At 43.8% G+C, this 21,628-nt stretch overlaps 1 protein-coding gene across 1 annotated transcript in view; it reads right to left on the bottom strand.

Moving 5' to 3' along the window:
* Window positions 1–21,628, bottom strand: part of PDCD5 (programmed cell death 5) — a 473,710-nt gene that overhangs the window by 153,743 nt on the left and 298,339 nt on the right. The window contains exon 4 of the mRNA XM_044079507.1: window positions 16,238–16,309. Within this exon, the coding sequence (XP_043935442.1) occupies window positions 16,238–16,309 (72 nt within the window). The remainder of the gene's footprint in view (window positions 1–16,237; window positions 16,310–21,628) is intronic.

Here is a 21,628-nt window from a genome sequence, read left to right as displayed (position 1 = left end):
GATGCTGGCTCGAAAGGAGGCAGTGTGAGTTTTTCTAAAACATAACTGAGGTCCCAGGCCGGAATTGGTGCTCTCCTTGGAGGCCTAATGTTTTTGGCCCCTCTGAGGTACTGCCTTATTAAAGGATGAGAAAAGATAGGTAGTTCCATATTGTAATGTGCAGAAATGGCAGAGGCATGAATTTTAATTGATGAGAAAAGAAAGACCTTTGTTCAGCATCTCAGTTAGGTATTGTAAAATCTGAGGAATATTTGGTACAGACGTGTCAATGCCTTGTTCCTGGTTCCAAACACAGAATCTCTTACATTTTTCTGCATAAGATTTTCTGGTACTGGACCTCCTGGCCTCCAAGATAACATCCATAACAGCTTTTGAAAGAGGAGTTTTCTGAATGGCTACATTATCCGCCATGCTGCCAGATTTAAGGTCCTGAGTTGGCTGTGCAGGATCTGATTGTTTTGTTGGGTCAGCAAGTGAGAAGTTTGAGGCAATATCCATGCTGGACCTTGAGACAAGCTCTTTAGGATTGGATACCAGTGCTGGCGTGGCCAGTCTGGCGCAATCAGAATAATTTTTGACTTCTCTTGTCTGACCTTTAGGAGTACTCTGGGAAGGAGAGGCAGAGGAGGAAAAGCATATACTGTTAGATTTTTCCAGCTGAATAATAGGGCGTCCACTTTCCATGCTTGCTTGTGGTAAATCCTTGTGCAAAATCTCTGCAATTGACAGTTGTGAGGGGAGGCAAATAGATCTATGTCTGGGCATCCCCATTTCCTTATTATCATCCTGAAGACTTGTGGATCCAGTTTCCATTCGTGGGGATCCATCCGGTTTCTGCTTAGTTCGTCTGCCAGAGTATTTGTTTTTCCTGGCAGGAATTGTGCTTGTAGGTGAATGTGAAAAGCCAATGCTGTGTCCCATAAGGTCATTGCTTGTCTGCAGAGGGGGGGGGTAAGAAGGAGTACTTCCCTGCTTGTTTATGTACCACATGACCGTAGTGTTGTCTGTCTTTATCAGTAATTGTCCTGGATGAAGCAGGTCCTTGAAAGTTGTCAGGGCATTTTGAACAGCTAGCATCTCTTTTTGATTGATGTGAAGATGCATCTGGTTTGCAGGCCATGTGCCCCGAATACATTTTCCTGCCATATGGGCTCCCCAGGCATAATCTGATGCATGCATTGTCAGTGTCTGTCTGGCTGTGGGTAAACTGAATGGCAGACCCTTGTTGTGGTGGCAGGCTTCTGCCCACCATCGAAATTCCTGTTGTAGGCAGGGAATAAGTGCAATTACCGTCTCCAGGCTGTGGCAATGCTGAGTCCAAACACTTTTCAGATACCATTGTAGTTTCCTCATATGCAGTCTGGCATATGGAATTAATAGAATGCAGGATGCCATGAAACCCAAGGCCTGCAGGATTTTCCTTGCAGATAAGTGGGTTTTTGTTGCCAATTTCTTGAAGTAAGTAGTCAGTTGTTTTTGCTTGTCTGGCGTGAGATAAGCCATCTGGGCAGTTGTATTTAAGCTTGCACCCAGGAATATTATCTCTTGAGAGGGCACTAGTTTTGATTTCTTTTCATTTACTGTGTACCCTAGGCCAATTAGTAATCTTTTTACAAACGCCAGATGCTGTAGAAGAGTGTCTTTGTTCTCTGCTTGAATTAGGCAGTCGTCCACGTAGGGATATATTTCAATTCTTTTTTGTCTGCAAAACGCAATTACTGGTGCCAGGCATTTTGTAAAGACCCTGGGTGCAGTAGATAAGCCAAAGGGCAGTGCAGGGAATTGGTAATGCATTGAGCCAGCTATGAATCTGAGGTATCTTCTGCAAGATTGTCTGATTGGGACATGCAGGTATGCCTCTTTTAGGTCCAAAGTTACGAGCCAAGCCCTCTTGCCCAGCATGGGCAGTAGCTGCTGAAGAGTCAACATCTTGAATTTTGGAACTTCCAGAAACGTATTTAGTATAGATAGGTCCAGAATTGGTCTCCAGGTTTTGTCCTTCCTGGGTACTAGAAAAGTGTGGAGTAAAATCCTTGCCCCTGCTCTTGTTGTGGTACTTGCTGGATGGACATGGGGGCTGTAATTTGTTTTTGTGCCTCTGCCCATTGATTGTGTGGCAGGTCTGGCATGTCCTTTGACCTTGGTAGTGTGAGAAAATGGAACCTGTAGCCTTGGGACACTATGTTCAGAACCCATTTGTCTTGGGTAACCATTTGCCAATTTGATGAATAAAGTGCTAGTTTTCCCCCTAAGGGGGCTGTCAAAAGAAAACTGGTAGAGGAATGTCATTGGGACTGTTTCCTGTAAGGCTGTGATTTGTCTTCTCCGCTTTTGGAGGTAGGAGCACCCCATTGTTTAGGTCTGTATGAACCTTGGGGTTGAGATCTGCCTCTGGGACGTCTGTATCTGCCTCTTTGTGGTCTGTCTGAGACTGGAAAGGACCAATTTTTAGAAGGCCAGTTTCTGCTAAACCTGGGTGGCTGTACCTGTAAGAAATCCTTTACTGTCTGCATGGATTTTGCTTCAGCCTCCATTTTTTTAACACCTCTTCTGCTTTAGTAACAAAGTATCACGTTGTAATGGTGCATCTAATAATTTTGCTTTAACATGATCAGGCAGATTTTGTTCCTTTAACCAAGCATGCCTTCTAATAGAACCTGTAACAGTGGCACTGCAAGAGGCCTCCAGTGAATCATAACCACATTGCAAAGTATGCTTTCCCACTTGTTCAGTTGCATGCAATAAATCATGCAATTCTTTGTTCTCTGCACATTCAGTATTTATCAACATTTTTTGTTTAAGTAGTGACATTAAATATTGCTGATATTTAAGCATATGAAATTGACAATTTAAAGCCCTTACAGCCAGGGTGTCAGAAGTGTAAACTTTTTCCCCCATCTGTCTAGAGCCCTAGAATCCCTATCAGAGGGAACAGGGTTTTTGCAGTGGAAGCTTTAACCCCCTTGGGACCCAGATAAATAGTTTCTGGGTCTGCTGCTGGGTTTTTATATAGGAATTTATGAGAATCCAGGACCCTGTATTATCTGTCTGGCTTAGCAGGTGCAAGAGGTAGAGAGTCAGGGGACAGTCCGGACTCTGAAAATGCATCATCTACAATGTCTAGAACAGGTGGAATAGCTAGGGGTCTGTGCTGAAGAAGATGCAGGAAGTCTCTGAGCCTTTTCTTAGACTCAGAATAGTCTCGGCTCTCCCAGTGGAAATGCTCCCTCATAGTATGCAGTGTTTCCCCAAAAGAACAGTCCTCCGGAGGAGTGGCTGAAGGAATGGATTTCTTCAGCATCAGAATCCTCATAGGGAAGCATGGGGTAATCCTGTTCAGAAGAGGAATCAGAGGAAATAGAAACCTGATCAGAAGAATCACACTCTGTCTCTTGCCTAGGCCTCTTATCGGGGAGGGGGGGAATGGGATCCCCTTATCAAAGTAATTAGGTCTTCGGCCATTTTGAGCATCTGTTTTTTAGGCATGGAAGTCTGAATAGGGGAATGCTGCACTTGTTTCTTTGTCTTTAGTCTTTGTCTTTGTAGTTGAAGATGGCTTAACATATAGTTGTGTCAGTCTGAAGACACCCTCAGAAGCCGATGCCTGCTCAGCGGCTCCGGACCCATCTGAGGGATTGGTTTCAGAGTGTCTAATACCTTCAGTTTCCAGAGGCCCAGTCTGCTCCACGTGGGAATCGGTAGCGGCCTGTGGCTCTGAGGTAGCGGGTGCCAGGGACTGCGAAAGCGCCCGAGAACCGGCGAACCGGCGACTGGCCTAGAAGAGGCTTTGTCATCTGTTTTGGACCTCGGATGCCTATCCTTGTCCTTGTGTTTTTTGTAAACTCCCGTTGTCGGCTGTTCCACCGGCATTATATAATTAAAACGTCGGCCAAAGTAATGAAATGCAAAATCGAACAGACGCTTGATAGTACGTTGGTTGAATCTAGCACAAAACCGACAGCTAGCAACATTGTGATCAGGGCCTAGGCAAGGAATACAGTAAGAGTGAAAATCCTTAAGAGGTATTTGCTTCCCACAAGAAATACAATTGTTAACTTTTTCTGACATCGGTCTGGAGCAAGAAAAAAGTTTCCCCAATGGGGTAATTAGCTTTAATGAAGACTTTGGTTCTGAAATTCATATTTGAAAATCTCAGGAGTCGGCCGACCAGCACTTGCAAACTGCTTTTGCTTTGGGCACCGCGCGGCAAGAAAGACTGAAGAAAATGGCATCGGCTGCATCTTTTATACCCCTGACACACTGACGTCAGGGAAGAGGCGACAGCAACCGACGCCGGACCTAGACTGGAATTCTGTCTGACTGCGGGTAGCCTGCCAGCAGGATAACCCAAGAGTAATGACTGCAACAGTGAAACACGATGAAGATCGTGAGGGGCTCTTCACACACACTTCACCCAGCGTTCGCTATTTACCTGAAAGTTATGTACTTACTACAATGCTAGATCCTTGTTGCTCTTCATCTGTCCATGTCAATAGATGAATTATCCGCCCTGAAGTGGATCTGAGCAAGCAACACTTTTAGCACTTTGTCCAGTGTTTGAGCTCCCTTCACCCATAATGCAATGCTCAAACAGAAATACTTCAGATGGGGGAAGGAGTGTGGGATGTAAGCTCTGGAACCTTGCTGGCTAGGCTTACATAGGCCTTTGGGCCGATAACCTAGTACCTACCTATGAACCTATGTCAAGACAGAGAGAAAAACAACATGAAATTAATGCTATTAAGTATAGAATGTTCATATCCTTTGTTATCCACTATCCATCTCGACAGATGGGACACAGTGCCCAGACACCAGAATTAAGGATGTTCTGGATCTGGAAATCAGAGTTTGCAATGTTTGACAAAGGTACTCATGCTAGACTAAGTTGCTGCAGGACAGACACCATACAACGATAAAAAAAATCTTTTGGCTTTAGGGGTCGCCACAGTGGAACTCCGGTCCCACTAATGATTGGCAGTGGATTTTTACGGTGCCGAGTTGCCAGCCCAACACCCAACCTTCAAGGAAGGCACACCCATTCACACATGCACCTACCTGCATGTCTTTTACTTCACTCGACCACGGGGAGGACATGCAGACTCCACACGCAGAGAATCGAACGGGAGAATCTCTTGCTGTGAGGCGATAACGCTAACCGCTGCACCACCGCGGCCACAGGAAATATCATAGATACCATACAACGATGAATGTTTGAAAAAGGCAGAGGAAGCTGAAACTGATCTGGTGTTAAAGCAGTACTCCTTTGGCATTGGTATGGCATTGCTTCGATCCTCTACCAAACTACTAATTCAGACTAGCAAAATTAACACAGCCGGTGATTCTCTCTTTGCAAACTCTGTAAGTAGATCTTGGAAATCTCTTCCAGCTGATATTACCTTACTTTCCACCTTAGGTCAATTTAAAACTAGACTCAAACAACATTTGTCACTTAACTGGCTATGTCAATGTATCAAGCCTGGCTAACTCTCTCTAGAATGTGTAAAAATCTGTTAACCAGTTTACTGTGTAATTTAATTTAATCCTGACTTGTGCTCAGAATTAACTGTAACCTGTGGAACTTGTTTAACTTGCTTACTTCTGTAATCTCTGTAAATAGTCTGTTTGCAATATGTAATGCTGTTATTATGTAATGCTGTATCTGCTTACCCTTGGAGCTTTTCTCCCCGGGCCTCCGCTGAAAATGGACATGCATCCAGTCGGACTATCCCGGTCAACAAATGTAAAATAAATAAAAATAAATAAATTGTAAACAAAGGTAATGAAATCTGAAAGCTATTTAGACAAGGTGACTTTAGAGACGTATCCCAATTTTGTTTTACAAGACGATATAAATAACTGATCATCTTTTCATATAGATTTTGTATGCTGCAGATAAAATCTGAGTTGCATCCAAGGTATGCAAAATGCATTCCCTCGATTAGAGTGATTAGGAAAAAAAAAGTAGAGGCAAGTGTATAACGTAGTTCAAGACTGACTTTATGGTTACCTTAGGCATAAAACTTGGACTGGGTTTGAGAGAAACTCTGTCCTTGTGAAAAATCAAATAAGGGTGTTTGCAGAATTTAGCCTGAAATTAAGAAATCTGTCTACCTATTGTAACAGCCTCAAAAAAACAAACATTTTCTAAAATAGAAACTTAATTTGACCTTAGAGGTAGGTTCACATTTAGTCGGCATGAGATCTTGCAACATCCAACTAATGTCCCAAAGAGTAACTGAATCTTTGATGGGGTCTCTAAAGAAAGGTGCTTTTTTAGAAGGGACTTAGATACTTTTAGAGAAGATATGGACACATCATTAGGGCCCATGTGAAAACTGAAAATAGCTGCTATCTCAACCTTAATTGTTCTGGAATGAAGAAGCCCTATCAAAAAGTCCAGAATGGAAGGAAGAGGGTCTGAAAAAGGGGATCAACTCCATGTTGCATCGCCTAGACTAAAATATTTTCCCATTTCAGCTTACACATTCTCATGGTGAAATATTTCTGAGAGGTGGTTAATATACATACCACTCTAGAAGGGACTTTATGTGCAGGTGAGGCTGACTAAACAAATGAAAAAGTAGATCTGGTAGAGGATCCAGGATCCAAGAAGGTTGAAGAAGTTGGGAAAAACTTCTGCCATGCGCATGGAAACATTCTGAATAAACTTTGTTATTAGTGGAACTGTTGGGAATGCATAAAAAAAAACAGGAGACCAATTAAGGACTACAGCATCCCTTGGTGACTGTCCCTGTTGATGGATGAGGGCAAAATAGCTGCTGCAGTTCAAAATGGTAGGAGATGCAAGGAGTTTGCAGCAAAATTGGCCTCAACAGCTGAGAATTTCCATTGCTACTGTCTTTTTGAGGAACCACACATGAAGTATGAGAATGCTTTGACTTGACTTGTCCATCAGGATACTGCATTGACCTGGTATGTGTGCTGCTATGAGACAGTGTTGCAAAAACGCCATCATCTGCCATACTCTCAAGGCTTTTCAACATGGTGGGTAAGAGCAGGCTCCTCTCAGTTTGATGTACCAGGCTACAGAAGTGTTGTCTGTCTGGATGAGATCACACCCGGGGGGGGGGGGTAAGGTACTCCTCAAGAGCCTGCTACACTAGAAGGACTGCCTTCCTCTCCAGAATGCTTTTTTTTAAAATTTTGGTTCCTTCAGACATCATTCATACCAGCCTAACCCACGTCCACTCCAGATCTACCAACATCCTTCTACTCCCCTGGCCTTGCTCCAGTGTTGCTGGGGGTGGTCATAGATCTTAAGGGCGTCCTGGTGTCTCAGTTATCTGTACTTTATCCAGTGTTTTTTTACATGCACTACCCCCTATGCTCAATGACTGTATCTAAGGGCAACTACCCTCTTTGGAACACGCCTCCCCATAGGGAGTGTTACCAGCAAGTGCCATCCCCCCAGGATGGGCTCTCCTGTCCTCCCTGCATCTCAGTTAGTTATCCAAGCCACTAATCAAATCTGTGTCGGCTGGACAGTAGGTAGGACTTTATCCCTCTATGCCACCAAAGCAGCCCTCATCTTCAGAAAGCTGATGTGAAGATGACCATCTTGACTAGTCCATGTTCCCAGAACTGTTATTCTCTCATAATCACCTCATCCCAAAGGAGAGGTGACTGTGGCCAAGGGAAGCAGAAAATTAAATGGCTGTCCTTCCATTACAAAAGAGATGGGTTATCCGCAAAGAGATGTGATGACAGAGAGAAGGTAGTTTGTCTAGATGATGGAATGTGTGTGTTAACAGTGACCATTTAATTGAAAGTGTCAACTGCAGAGCCCTCAGGAAGAACCTCTCTTGAAGTGCCACTGTTATGACTATCATAGAGCCTAGTACGCAAAGAATTAGCTAAGCTGGTAAATTAAAATGAGCAATGACCTCTCAAGCCTGTAGAAGAAAGGAAGTCAGCTTTAACAGAGGAAGCTTTGCAATTTATGACACTGTGCCTTCATGACACCCTATGAAGTCCAGTGATTCAGAGGGCATACAGGTTTAATTTCTATGGTTTACAGAAATTATCAAGGACAAAAGCAAGTGAAGAGAGTAATCTCTTGCTTGGTTTAAGGATAGTTGTTCAAGTACAAGAACACTTAAAGCTCTTGCAACCACAGATGCACCACTATCAGTTTCATGCATTTGGTGAACACTATGGGGGCTGTAGTGAGACCAAATGGCAGGGCCCCAAACTGATGTCTGGCTCCCAGCTGGAAGTGTTGGTACTTTCTGGACTGCTGTGCAATCTTTGCATGATAATAAGCATTCTGAAAGTGTTTGAACACACCCAGATTCCTATCCCCAAAAAAGGAAGGATGGCTTGTAATGTGACCATCTGGAAACTTTGTCTTCTTCTTCACAAATACATTTAGACTACGGAGGTCCAAAATGCGTCTGAGGTTCATGTTCTTTTTCAGAATTAAAAAGAATCTTGAGTGGACTCTGGATCCCTTGTGGTCTGGTGGGACTACCTGGATGACTTTACTAGCAGCCTAGAGATTTCTTGGGCTGCAGCCCTTCTTTAAAGCTGTGGAACATCTGAAAGGGTCTTGTATGAAAAGACCAGTTTGGATTAAAAAGGATTATGTAGTCTCTTCACCCACAAATCTTGTGCAATGGTGCCCTTAATTTTCTAGATAAAGAGACAAGTGTACCCAGAATGCCTCCAGAGGGGAGCAGGCAGGCAAGCAAGCAATTTCTCAGAAATGCTGAAAGGGTCCTCTAAACCCTTAATTCTGCAGAACCCCTCTGGCTTTGGAGTGGCATCTATAAGAGTTCCCCTCTCTGTCCAGAGGAGCTCTGTCAAAAGGGGAGCCAGGGGCAAATTGCTGGAACTTCCTGAACCAGATATGTTGTCCTACCTCCGATTCCTGAAGAATGGAAAAAAGATATCCCATGGAAGATGTTTTGCCCTCTTGCTTGCTCTTAGATAAGGTATCTTTTACCTTAGGCCTGAAGAGAGATGAGCTACCATAAGGAGCATTAAAGAAGGATGCCTTACGTTGGTCTGCAAAGTCACAAATGTAGTCAGGAATGACGACATATTGCAATAACAGTACCTGCTGCTCTGGATGCACAGTCTGCTGCATTAGAAACCAGACTGATGGTAATATTACAAACAGACAACATGGTAGCCTACTGAGACTCCATGGACGTCCTGGTCTCTGCTGTCTGAGGTCACCTCTGGGAGTATAACAGTTCAGTAGTCAATTCCCTCTGCAGTTTTGTAATATGAAAACAATAATTTAATGTCCTTGGTGAAAAAGCTCCAGAGGCCTACACACGCTTACCAAAATGATCCACTGCTCTGGATTCTCTGTTAGACAGGTGGATGGCAGGGCTTTCCTCAAACAGCTCTTTACTTTTATTGCAGCAGCCACAATGAGTCCACAACAGGCCCTTTACTCCAATGGTGCTGATTCTTGAGAAGGACTAGCACCTTGTCTGGCTTACAAGGTATTGATTCAAGCACATATGGATCTAGCCAAACCTTCTGTGAAACATCGATGAGCCTATTAGCAGGGGGGAACCACCCAAGAGGTAGATTGGCCCAAAGGCCTTGAAGAAAATTTATCAGTGAGGGACAGGATTTAACAACAGCTTTTTTAACCCTTAGGCCCCCTGAGAAATAGTCTGGGTGTCCCCTAGGACTCTTAAAAAAAATATTTATGAGCTAGGGCACCCTATTCTTCCACACACTGTTCAAAACAATCTTCAAAACTTCCAAATCCTAGGTTCCACCTTCAGGCATCTCCTGGGGCTAATCACCCTAATCATAGTAATCAAATCTTCTGCCATCTTCTTAGGTACAGAACCTGGTACAGTACCTGAAATGGTAGGGAGAAGCCCCACTGCCTACCTCTCAGGCCTACCTTGGCAACAGAAGGAGAGGCCTTGGAAACCTTGGAAAGAGAGGAAGAGGAGAGGGAAGAGCCTGAAGCCCCCTCCCCCCTCCTGCCCCTCCCTGGAAGGCAGTATATGTAAGAGCATCCTTCTGCCTGGGACTCCATGGAAACTCAAAAAACTCCTCCCGCTCCACCTTCTAAAGAAAAGAACCTCGGGACCGTCCTCAACGCTCAACCTAGGCTTCACTGTTTTATCCTGCGCTTCTTGAGGGAGGGGGCGCCGAGCATCCGGCGGCATTTTATAATTCTCCTGTTTGTTAAGTTAAACTCCAGCACAAACAACGCAACAACGGCGGCGTGCCAAAGGCCCTAAACAAGGTATACAAGGTATATGAACTCCCTATGAGGTATCTGTTTCCACAAGAAATACAGTTATTCACTTTTCTTGACATAAATAAAAATACTGAGAAAAAAAAACAAAATGTTCTAGCGAGTTAACTCTGTCTGTTATTGAAACTCCGAAACTGAAATGAAAGTTTTCAGAACGGAAATATGCACTCGCAAAAACCTGCACTGCAAACGGACCATCAAAACAAAAGACTAAGGATATGGTCATGCACATGCGCATTAGTACCCTGGCCCTACCGCGTCAGTCTAAGCACCGACGACCCAGCCGACCTCTCTCTATTCGGGCCGACTGGGACGCGGACTATACCCAATAGTCAGGACTGCAGCAATGGAAGACGAAGAACATCTACCTCATCAAGGGAGGAAGAACCAGTCGGACAGTTTCCCTTTATCTTTGGAGGGCACCATAAAGGTGCTGGGAAGAGATCTATGGTACCCTTCCCTCCATCAATGTCAGCTTTCCAAGTGAGTGACTCCTGTGAGGAGTTTAAGTGCCTCCTTTTACATTTACATATTCTGTGCTTTTCAGGTGCAGACGGAGTTGAAGTTGTCTTTTGTTCCTTGAGTAAGGGATGGAACGAGGCTCTCTGAAGAAGGATATCCCTGTGACAGATGAGATCCAAAAGGTACAGACATATCAAGGGGTCTAAGCAAAGCAGAGATGTAGGAGTAGTCTCCACCTTGAATGGACTATTGAGCCAGGATCTTCTCAAATGATCTGGATGCCAAGGAAGGAGCCAAAAGATCCAAGAAAAGTGACCTCCAAATCAAATACATTATCCAAGGCCGACAGTCCAGAAGATGGAATCTCAGTCACTGATGCCCCAACTGAGACTGAGACCAGAGATGAGTTGTTGAGGACTGAAGGACCCACAACCAAGGAGAGGCTCTAACCAGATGGAAGTTGTACTTGGCTTCAAGTGATCTGAACAAACCTTTCGACTCCAGGAAATCCCTGACTCTGGGAACTTCAGAGTTGAGTAGGTCAGACAGGCTGCTGACTTTAAAGAATCTAAAATGGTAGACGCCAACACAGGAATAACAGGTTGGAACCTAGGTGCCAAAGCCACTAGATCCATCACAAAGGCCACGGAAGGAGCAAGTGCAAGAGGAATGGGTGAGTCAGCTCTCTCCACTCAGAGTCAATGGACTGGAATTACTCCAATGTCTATCTGGGCTGTAATGAAGGCTCTCCTTACCTTATCCCAATCTATGCCCATGATGCTTCTGGAAGACCTAACACACCAGGCTGATGAAATGAGGGTGGTTGGGTGTCAAAAATCTGGGGAGTACCCTCTTGGAAGATAAAGAAACTGGGGAACAGAATCTCTAAATCTATTTAGAGGGAGATGAAGAATAATTATGGTCTCCAATTCACTTGGGAATGGTAAAGGGGGGAGGGGGGTCAGGATCAACCTGGAGCAGTAGAAATTAGAGGTGAAGGTGGAGAATGCCTCAGAGATGTAGAAATTTTCAGAGCTGGAGAATCCTGAGGAGGAAAATTGGATATTACTTTTCCTAATCTTAGACCCATTATCTTTGGCCTAAGACTTTTCTTTAGACCTATCTTTGTCTTTATCCCAAAGTTTCAGTGCCTGCTTTCAGCACCTTTGGGAAGCTGAGGAAGGAAGAATCTGAAGAAAAAACTGGCAGCAGATTCTCCCAGTGAACCTGTGAGAAGGCATCTTAGGATCAACTTGCTCTTCTTATCCAACGTGTCCATTAGTCGAAGGAAGAGCAAACATCACCGAACATTCAAGTGAAAGTGATCAGGATCCAGGCAGTATATGCACTGAATGTGCACATTCTGGGGTAGGATCTTATGATTGCATTTCAGGCATTTTTTGAAACCTGAAACTTTTTCCATAGGAAGAAAATGGCGGATAAAGTCCATTTAGATAAGGAGTAAACTAGCAGGCATAGATAGGTCTCAGAGGGGGGGGAGAGAGGAAAGCCTTTTTAAATAGAAGAAATTTGGATTAAAAAAATTTAAAAGGAAGAAAGAACACTCTTGTCTCTTTGATGTTGATATGGTCTGACTACTGATGGGGGAAGGCAGAGACCCTGGAACTTTCAGGTGACCAAATGAAGCTCCACATCCCAAGTCTGAGACATCAGTGAACAATTCTTGAGAAGGGACTAGAGACTGAAAGGGTTGGTCTAGGTTGAGAGCAAACTGTTTAATCTACCACTCGAATTTCTTCTTCAGACAAGGAGAGGTAGACTGAACTCCAGAGGGTGGCAATGCTGTGGCCAGACTGACTTGACGTACCAATGAAGCCTCCACATATTCAGTCTGGCAAGAAGGAACGCATTGGAAAAGAAGAGGTCATGAATCACAGAGCCCAAAGAAGCTCTCTGGCTGGCATGACAATCACAGGAAGAAGAGACTGAATGAAGGCTGTCATGACGAAACTGAAACTTTTGAAGGCAGAAGAGAGGCCAACATTGGTAATGTCTGAATCCTGCATCCCAGATGCACATGATCCTGAGAGGATGTCGGACAGACTTTTGGAAGTTGGCAGTGAACTCCAGTCTTTAAAGAAGAAAGATGATGAACTCTACATCCTATAACAGGCAACTGTGAGAAGGCTCCCGAAGCAACAGGTCGTCTAAATAAGGAAAAACCTGAATGCCTTGGAGCCTGCAGAAAGCAATCACAGGAGCTAGGCATTTTGTTAATACCCTTGGGGCAGCAGAGAGGACAAAAGGCAAAGGAAAGAACTGAAAATAGCAGAAAGAAACAGAAAAATGTAAAAACTTCCTGAAAAGAGGTCAAAATAGGGATATGAAGGTAAGCATCCTTCAGATAAAAAGACACCAGAAAAGTCTGGACTAGTAAAAGAGGAAACAAGGTTTGAAGAGTAAGCATCTGAAAAGAAGGGACCTTGAGAAAGGTGTTGAGCAGAGAAAGATCCAGAATAGGTTTCCAAGTGCATTTGAGGAACCAGGAACATCCTGGAATAAAAACCCTTTCCCTTTTGGGAAGGGGGAACAAGCTTGAATGCTTCCTTGGTTCACCAGTGACCCTGTGACTTCCCGGAAATGAGGAAGTTGCTCTATAATAGGTAAAGGCATCCATGAAAAAGAAGGGAGAGACTTCCATACCATGAAGTAACCCTGACAGATGACAGAAAGGAACCAAGAGTCTGAAGTGATGAGAAGCCAATTCGGAAGACAAAGGGAAAGCCAAAGGGGCAAAGGAACCTGGCCTGAGAGAAGGGGAGGCACAAATTGCCAAAGAGAAGCAGGCTTTATCAGATAAAGGAAGCTTCTGGGCCACACAAATCTGAGAAGTCTTAAAAGAGGGGGCTCACCTACCAACCTTTCTGCCCTTGGAGGCCTGGTAGGGTTGCCTGCAAACAAAACAAAAGTAGATCTAGAAGGATAATTCCCCTGGAACTAAAGGATAGGAGAGAGAAAAGATATGTTTAAGGTCCTGCAAGGCTTTCCTTTTCTCTTGAAGAGACTTAAACAGGTCAGAAGTAGCAGTCCAAAAAATATATCTATTATCCAAAACAACATGGCCTTAACATCCTCAGGCAAAGACTGGAGATGAAGCTAAGAATAACGCCTCATGACAGACCCAAAAGCCACAGCCCTGGAAGAGGCACCAGCAGCATCATAGCTACACTTAGAGTAGCGAGCCACTTGAGAAGCAAAATCTAAAATAGATGAGGGGAAAAGATTTACCTTAAGAATTCAGAATCAGGAAGGTCAGAAATAACCTGACAAGCCTGAGCAATGAAAGCCAGAGCATACCTGGTCATGTGGGTCTGGTATTTAATGGCCTTAAAGGCCAAAGTAGAAGCAGTGTAAACTTTCTTTCCAATCCTCTTCATTACCCTACTATCCTTATTCAGAAGGCAACAGTTTGGAATGTTTGTTAGAAGAGACTGACACCACAGTAGGATCAGCAGAAGGACATTTAAATAAAAACTGGCAATCCTCAGGAACCTTCAGGTTTCTTAGCAACAGGAGAATTGGAAGCAGCAATGAAAATGTCTAACAAGGCAGCCAACACAGGAGGAACTGCAGATGGATTAGGAGTATCTACCTGAAGCTACTCATATCTTTTCTGAATATCAGACAATTGATAAGAATCACATTTAAAGTATTCTATCATCCTAGCAATTGTGTTCCCAAAGGACAATTCTTCAAAAGAAGACTCAGGGCTAAATCCCCCCTCATCAGAACCATAAACCAAAGGTGAAGGCATCTGTGAAGAATAAGACAAAGACCCCTCATTAGACACAGAATCATCATTCAAGGAATCCATTCCCTAAGTCGTTTAGAAGGGCAGAGGTCCAAGGTGGAGCAGGCAATGACACCTCTTGAGGAGGCTTCAGGGGCATCAAGGCAGAAAACAAGCCCCAAGTAAACTCAAGGTGGAGCAGGCAATGACACCTCTTGAGGAGGCTTCAGGGGCATCAAGGCAGAAAACAAGCCCCAAGTAAACTCTTGCTATTCCATTTGAGGACCCTTAGGACAGAATGAAATATGCTTTGTCTTTTTCTTGGAAGAGACATTAGCCCTAACAAATACCAGCGGTTCCGACCCTTGGTGAGATTCAACAACAGAACCCGGAACCTCCTCCCTGAACAATATCTGTGGAACTCCTCTAGGACCCTCTCAGATAAATCAACCGTGGCTCCCACTCAACATCCAGAGCAGATGCCTGCAAAGCTTCAGATGACACGGGTCGCAGAATCTGACGTAGATGCCGAACAGCTTATAGAGCTTTTACCACATCTAGAGGGATTTCCAGTGGGGACTGGACACCTAACGAACTTGTACGAAAATTATTGGCTGCCTTATTACCTAGCAGGAGTATCTCAGGGTTAAAGGATTCTGCCATGTTACCCTGGGCTAACTGTTTAAGCCATTGGTTTTCAAGATTAATGGACAGGGAAGACAAACGACTTCTGAGTGTCTTAGGCACAAACACCTTAGAGACACAACAGATATGGTCCTGGGAAGCGCACAAAGAAAAGAGGCACAGTTTGTGATGATCCGAATAGAGAATTTGCCTCCCACAGACGTTTTCCCTTCTTGGATGACAAACTTTAGGTAAGCAAAATAAAAACCAAACAAAAACAGAAAACAACCAACAGGGCACTTATCTAACAGCTAGACGTTCAGACCAATGAGCAATAACGGCGTGTGGACTGTCGGCAAAGAAGTTCTGGGCCACTGTGTCCATACATCACTTTTATTCCCCAAGTCAAAGAGGAGAATGTGTGCGTCATACAGTGCATACAATATCATTAGGTTTTGGTATAATGGCCAAACAACAGGATGCCCTGAGCAAGCGATCCCTAACATTAAGGATACTGCAACAGTAGTACAGAAGGGCATCTGTAGCTGTCTGCTTTTCTCATAATCATCTTAAGTTTAAAGAATATCTGTAACTGCTGGTCTGCTGTTCTTACTGCTGAAGATGACTTGCTGATATCTGGGTTTAGCCCACACAATATAAAAGGAATACACACAGACATCTCTAGCATAATCTGCTGACTGTAGCTGCACTTTGGGACATACATGATCATATGACAAATGAAGGAAAATGAGCTTTCAATATGGTACACTGCATTCAAGAGGCAATGGATCAATGTATTATTATTTTTCTTTTTATGTATTCTGTGCTATGTACTTGTACAATCTGGTACAGATATTCGCAGAGCTGATTTATTTCAAAAATAAACCAACAGCAGAAAAGCAAGAAGCACACTGATCAGCATTTCTTCTAAATGGGGAAATCAATTTCAAGCAGTCATTACGTGAACAATTTACAGAGGTATTAGCACAAATCCCTGGATCCACTAAAATGTACACAAAATATGAAAAATAAAATGAGTACAGAGTACTTTGTGCATCATCTGACTGCTCAAACCAGTCCCATACAGCCTTTGGTTCATAATTAAAAAGAAGTTAAAACACACTTGTATCCAATGAATATTTTACCTTTACTGTTGTCTTCTTTTCTGTCTTCTGACTCACTTTCTCAAGAATCTCTATTAATCCCTGCTCTGAAATCTAAACAGAAATAGTAATTATTCAGGTTTATACTATTTGACTCAACAAACTATTCAACAACAAGATGGCTTAAAGACTACATATACCTTGATAAACATGAATGCCAGCACTAAAAGTGCATGCAAGTGCCAGTCTACAATATAAGTTACCCAGCAACACAGACAGTTCTGCTGTAGTACAATGAACATTTATATAAACCATTTTAGTCTGCTGGTTACTGGACAAAGAATATCCCAAAGAAAGCTACTCACGGTCTGTAACAAGAAAATAAAATTAAGGATACCAAAAAAAAAATGCAGTGGTAGTTTGCATTAGTGTCATTTAGTCAATTCAGAAGCTAATTCTTCAATACATGCTAATCGGTGATTATATCTGGGACATGGGAATGTATACTGCTGCACCAAAGCATTAAGTAACATAACACCACAAATCTATGGCTTGATAAGGCACAAAGTTTTCCTGAAACTAAAATAAATGAAAATATTAAATCAACAACATAAAAATTCAAGAGCAAAAACAGAGTAGTGCCCGGGATAAATGGTAAATCCTCCAAAATATACCATATGAAAGAGTAAAACGAAAAGGAGGGTTAAACCGAAACACCAATGAATCTTCAGAATAAAATGTTTATTAAAGGTAACCTCCTTTAATAAATGTTTTATTCTAAAGTTTCTGTCGTGTTTCGGTTTATCCTGCTTTTCATTTTACTCTTTCATAACATAAAAATTCAACTTTGACAAAAAAAAAAAAAGTCCAGATGGGTAAACAGTCCCCCTCATGCAGCCCAAAATTTCTTCTCCAACAATTCCACAATCTCAAGTTCAACTAGCATTCTTGTTGAAACACAGGACTCAAAAAGAGTTAAGCTATTGCTGCTCTGTTCGAAAACCATGCGCCTATCAGCAGGGATTCTAAACCACACTTTCTAAAACTTAAAATAAATCACTACTGGAAAAGTAGTTCTGTAGTAAAGAGATTTATCCAAGTTACTGCAAGAGGACACCACTATTAATAGAGCAACTGCTTACCTGATAAAGTTTTTTTTTTCCTGCTACTACCTGTCCGACTGTCCGATCTAGCTGAAAAGCAAGTACTTCTGCTCATCTACCTGTTTTGAACCGTTTAAAGCTGTTTTTCCACCTGCACTTTTAAAGATTGTCCTGTTTGTTGCATTTACCTGTTGAGGCTACACACTCAAGTGCGCTAGCCTGTGCTACATATTTATTGCATTTTTCTGCTGTTTGCTTACAAAAAAAGAAAAAAAACAAAAAAATTATTCTTGGTTTCCCGCCTTCCCTGACCTAGAGTAGTCCAAATACAGGCTTTGCTGTATTCTGGACTTTTGGAAAGTTCCTGTGTTGCCCATTTCCTTTCTTGGATAAAAGGAGGCTTCTTTGTTCACCAGTGGGAGTGGGGAGCTTAGAGCAGCCTATCTATCCCTGGAGCAGTGTTCCCAGCACAAGAATCTGGTAGTCTATTGGACATTTTGGGCCAATTTCTAGCTTTTTCAAGTCCCCCTGTATAAAACCCGCTTTAGCGTAGCTTTGCGCGATTTTGCGCACAGTGCAGCATCGGGCAGCGCCGCTTAATTGGGTTTAAACCATTCTCGGCTCCACAAAGTCTGCTCTTCACTTTTTCCCTTAGAACTGCTCTAGCTCTCAAAATAAACACCCTATTCCTAATCTAAAGCCTGGCACTTGCTCACTAAACCAATTATATAAGTCAGCACTAAAAAATGTAAAGCACTACATCCTCACAAACTCCCCTTGAGTACCTTGTTCCCCAGTGGCCCTTTTTTCAATTATAAAAGGAGTTCCCTATACTATTCTAGCATGTCCAAAGGTCAACTGTCAATCTCCTCTCCAGTCCAGCTGGTGAATCTGGGAATCTTGAGGCAATGTTACAACTGTCTCATGTACACAGACAATCCTCTCCTCCTTCCAACAAGTTCCAATATATTTGAGAGATGCAACCATATAGCCAAACTGGCTCAACTCAGTACTGGCGTAACCAGTCAGGAGGAGAAGGTAACCACAACACACTACAATTCCAGTCTCACATGGACCTACCACAACAGCAAACCAAACACATAAACACACAAAACATACTCGGAGGCTCTAAATAAAAATCTGCCTAAGCAGCAGAGACCTCCAAAGCAAACATCCAAGCAACCGCTACCCCAAAACAAAACACGTGCAACACATAGTTCACAAAGCCAGTGTGCCGAACAGTCACAGCCCTTAAGGCTAAACAACACACCTGATACACTTGTAATAGGTGATTCTATTGTCAGGCATACTGAAGTCACACTCACCAGGCTGAACAAGGACAAGGTCACGGTGAGCTGCCTGTCGGGCGCTAAGATCCACCACATAACACAAGCACTCAGGTCACTCTAAGGCAAGTACAAATATGACTCAGTCATTGTCCATGCTGGTGTGAATGACCCGAGACATACCTCCCTGGACTACATGAAAAGAGACAGAGGAGCTCTCTGAGCATGTAGCCCAGGCCGGTATGACCCTGACCTTGAGCAGCATCCTACCCTCACCAAGAATGATACCACAATATGAAGACAAGATGATCAATTTCAACAATTGGCTTAAGTATTGGTGTCATTCAAAGGGGATCCAATGCCTGTCAGGCTGGGATGACATGCTCGACAAGCCACGTTGCTTCACTAGGGACGGCTTGCACATGTCACCCCTGGGCTTTCGGATATTGGCAAAGGCTCTTGCCACCCCCATAGTGCCTTTTTTAGGCAAAGCTCAAAAGACAAACCCACCTCCATAGGTATCACAAGGGAAAGGAAACTAAGGGTAATGCTACTCAACGCCAGAAGGCTAAACCTCAACATGGAGAACATCGATATCTGTGCAGTAACAGAAACCTGGTTCAAGGCTCCCGAGAGCACTCCAGCACTACCAGGTTATACCTCATACCATACTTTTCGGCCCCAAAACTCGGACAGAACCACAAAAGGAGGGGGAGTATCAATATTCGTCAAAGATACCCACACCTCCAGGTTGGTGGCATAGTACGAAGCATCGGAAACTATCCATGTGCAACTAACAGTGGGTAAAACTGCCTTCCAGTTTATAGCCTGCTACAGACCACCCTCCCAAATCCAGGAACCCCACTCAACCTCACTGAGAACACTGGAAAATATGAAGGTCTCCCCAAACACCATTATATTGGGCGACCTCAACTATCCAAACAGACTGCGAGCATTACTCTAGCTCCAACACCCTAGCCCAAAGGTTCCTAGAATATATAAACTCAAATGCTATGGAACAACCTGTCACCACTCCCACAAGACGGGAAAACATACTGGACCTGATCATCACCAACATGGGGACTCTATGCTCCAGACCAGAAGTGTATCCCCCCTCACTGGTAAGATCAGACCATAAATTAATCTCACTGGATATCCACATCCTGACCCCACCCCCTGCCCAGAAAACCACAGTGAAAAACTTCTCTAAAGCAAACTTCACACTCCTCAAAACCGAGATGGAATCCTTCAAAGCCCCCGGGCCTGTGGAAAATACGGCCCAGACTGCAGAATCCTTTATAAACACATTCTATGAACACCTTCAGGAATGCATGGATCATGCAATCCCAAATAAAACCAAGACCCAATCCCCCAAAGGCAGGCGTCCTGTCTGGTGGACCCCAGCCATAAACAAACTATACAACAGAAAGTGGAAGCTACTGCATGATAGAGCAAAATCCCTAAAAGGGAAGGCATCTCTGATCAGTATTAGCAAAAAATTACGGGCACTCATAAAATCATCTAAGGCCAGCTTCGAGAGAAAAATTGCACAAGACACTAAAGATAACCACAAGGCCCTTCTTTAGTTATATTAGGAACCTGGGTGGAAACTCCCAGATATGCTCAGAGTTAGTCCAAAATGACAAAAAGTAAACTGAACCCACAGACATTGCCAACATCCTGGCTGACAGGTTCAGCGCAAACTTCTCCTCCCCCTCCCCCCCAAAAGAGCAATTATCTATCCCAGCAGAGTGCTGCCCCCCTGACATCTCAGATACTCAGGTGAGAGCCGCCCTCTCAAAAGCAAAATACACAGCATCAATGGGACCAGACAGTGTCCTGGGCTGCGTCCTACATGAACTCCAAGAAGAGCTGAACCCCAACATAAAGCTACTGTTCAATCTCAGCCTTACTACAGGATATGTACCCAAAGAATGGCATACAGCAACTGTGGTCCCTCTCCAAAAAGGTGGTGCCTCAACGGATCCTGGAAACTATCGCCCCATAAGCCTGACTAGCTTGGTCTGCAAAACTATGGAGAGAATCATCATGGAACTCAAAGATATTGGGGACCTACAGACACTGGATCCTACCCAGTTTGGCTTTGTTAAGGGCAGATCCTACCTCTTAAACCTGGTTGATTTCTTTGAAACAGTCACCAAGGCCATTGACGAGGGGAAGGTGGTCCCACAGCCTACCTGGACCTCGCAAAAGCCTTCGATACAATACCCCACTCGGGCATCATAGATAAGCTATCCAGCTTAAATATAAACCCCTATGTCACTAGATGGGTTGCAAACTGGCTCAAGGACAGAACCCACATGGTCAGTATTGCTGGAGCCATGTCAGACTCCAAACCAGTTACAAGTGGCGTCCCACGAGGCTCAGTCCTGGGACCTCTCTTGTTCGGCATATATTTCTCCGAGGTACAGGCCAACACGGGAGGACTGTGGCTGACCAAGTTCGCAGATGACTGCAAACTGGGTGCCATAATCGACTCTCCAGCTGACACAAGCATCCTCCAAAAGGGTCTCATAGAAACAGATAACTGGTGCCAGAGCCATGGCCTCAAGCTAAATGCCAAAAAGTGTATAGTCATCCCCTTTGGCAAAAACAAAGTGCCCACAAATTACCACATAGGTGGTAATCCATTAAGTACGGAAGAAGTAATTAGGGACCTGGCGACCCAAGTTGATAGCAATCTCTCATTTGACAACCACATGGCCAAAGTGGTTAGAAAAACCTTCTATATAGCCCACCTAATCATGAAGGGATTCACATCTAGATCAAGGGAGGTCATTGTGCCTCTTTACTCATCCCTCATCAGGCCCATAATTGAATACAATGCTCCTTTCGGGATGTACCTCACCCGACACCTGCAGCAACTGGAAAAGACCCCAAAAGTACCTCACCAAGAGGATCAAAGGGCTCAAACAGATGCCATATGCTGCCCGGTTAAAGAAACTCCAGCTCTACTCGGTTGTATACCGCCTGCTTACAGGTGATCTGTGCCTGACGTATAAAGCCATGTCCAACCCGGAATT

The sequence above is a fragment of the Protopterus annectens genome, chromosome 8.part0 (genome assembly GCF_019279795.1).
Source record: "Protopterus annectens isolate FY-2018-M chromosome 8.part0, PAN1.0, whole genome shotgun sequence".
Taxonomy (NCBI): domain Eukaryota; kingdom Metazoa; phylum Chordata; order Ceratodontiformes; family Protopteridae; genus Protopterus; species Protopterus annectens.
The sequence above is the reverse complement of the archived record's forward strand: the minus strand, read 5'-3'. Positions and strand labels throughout refer to the sequence as shown.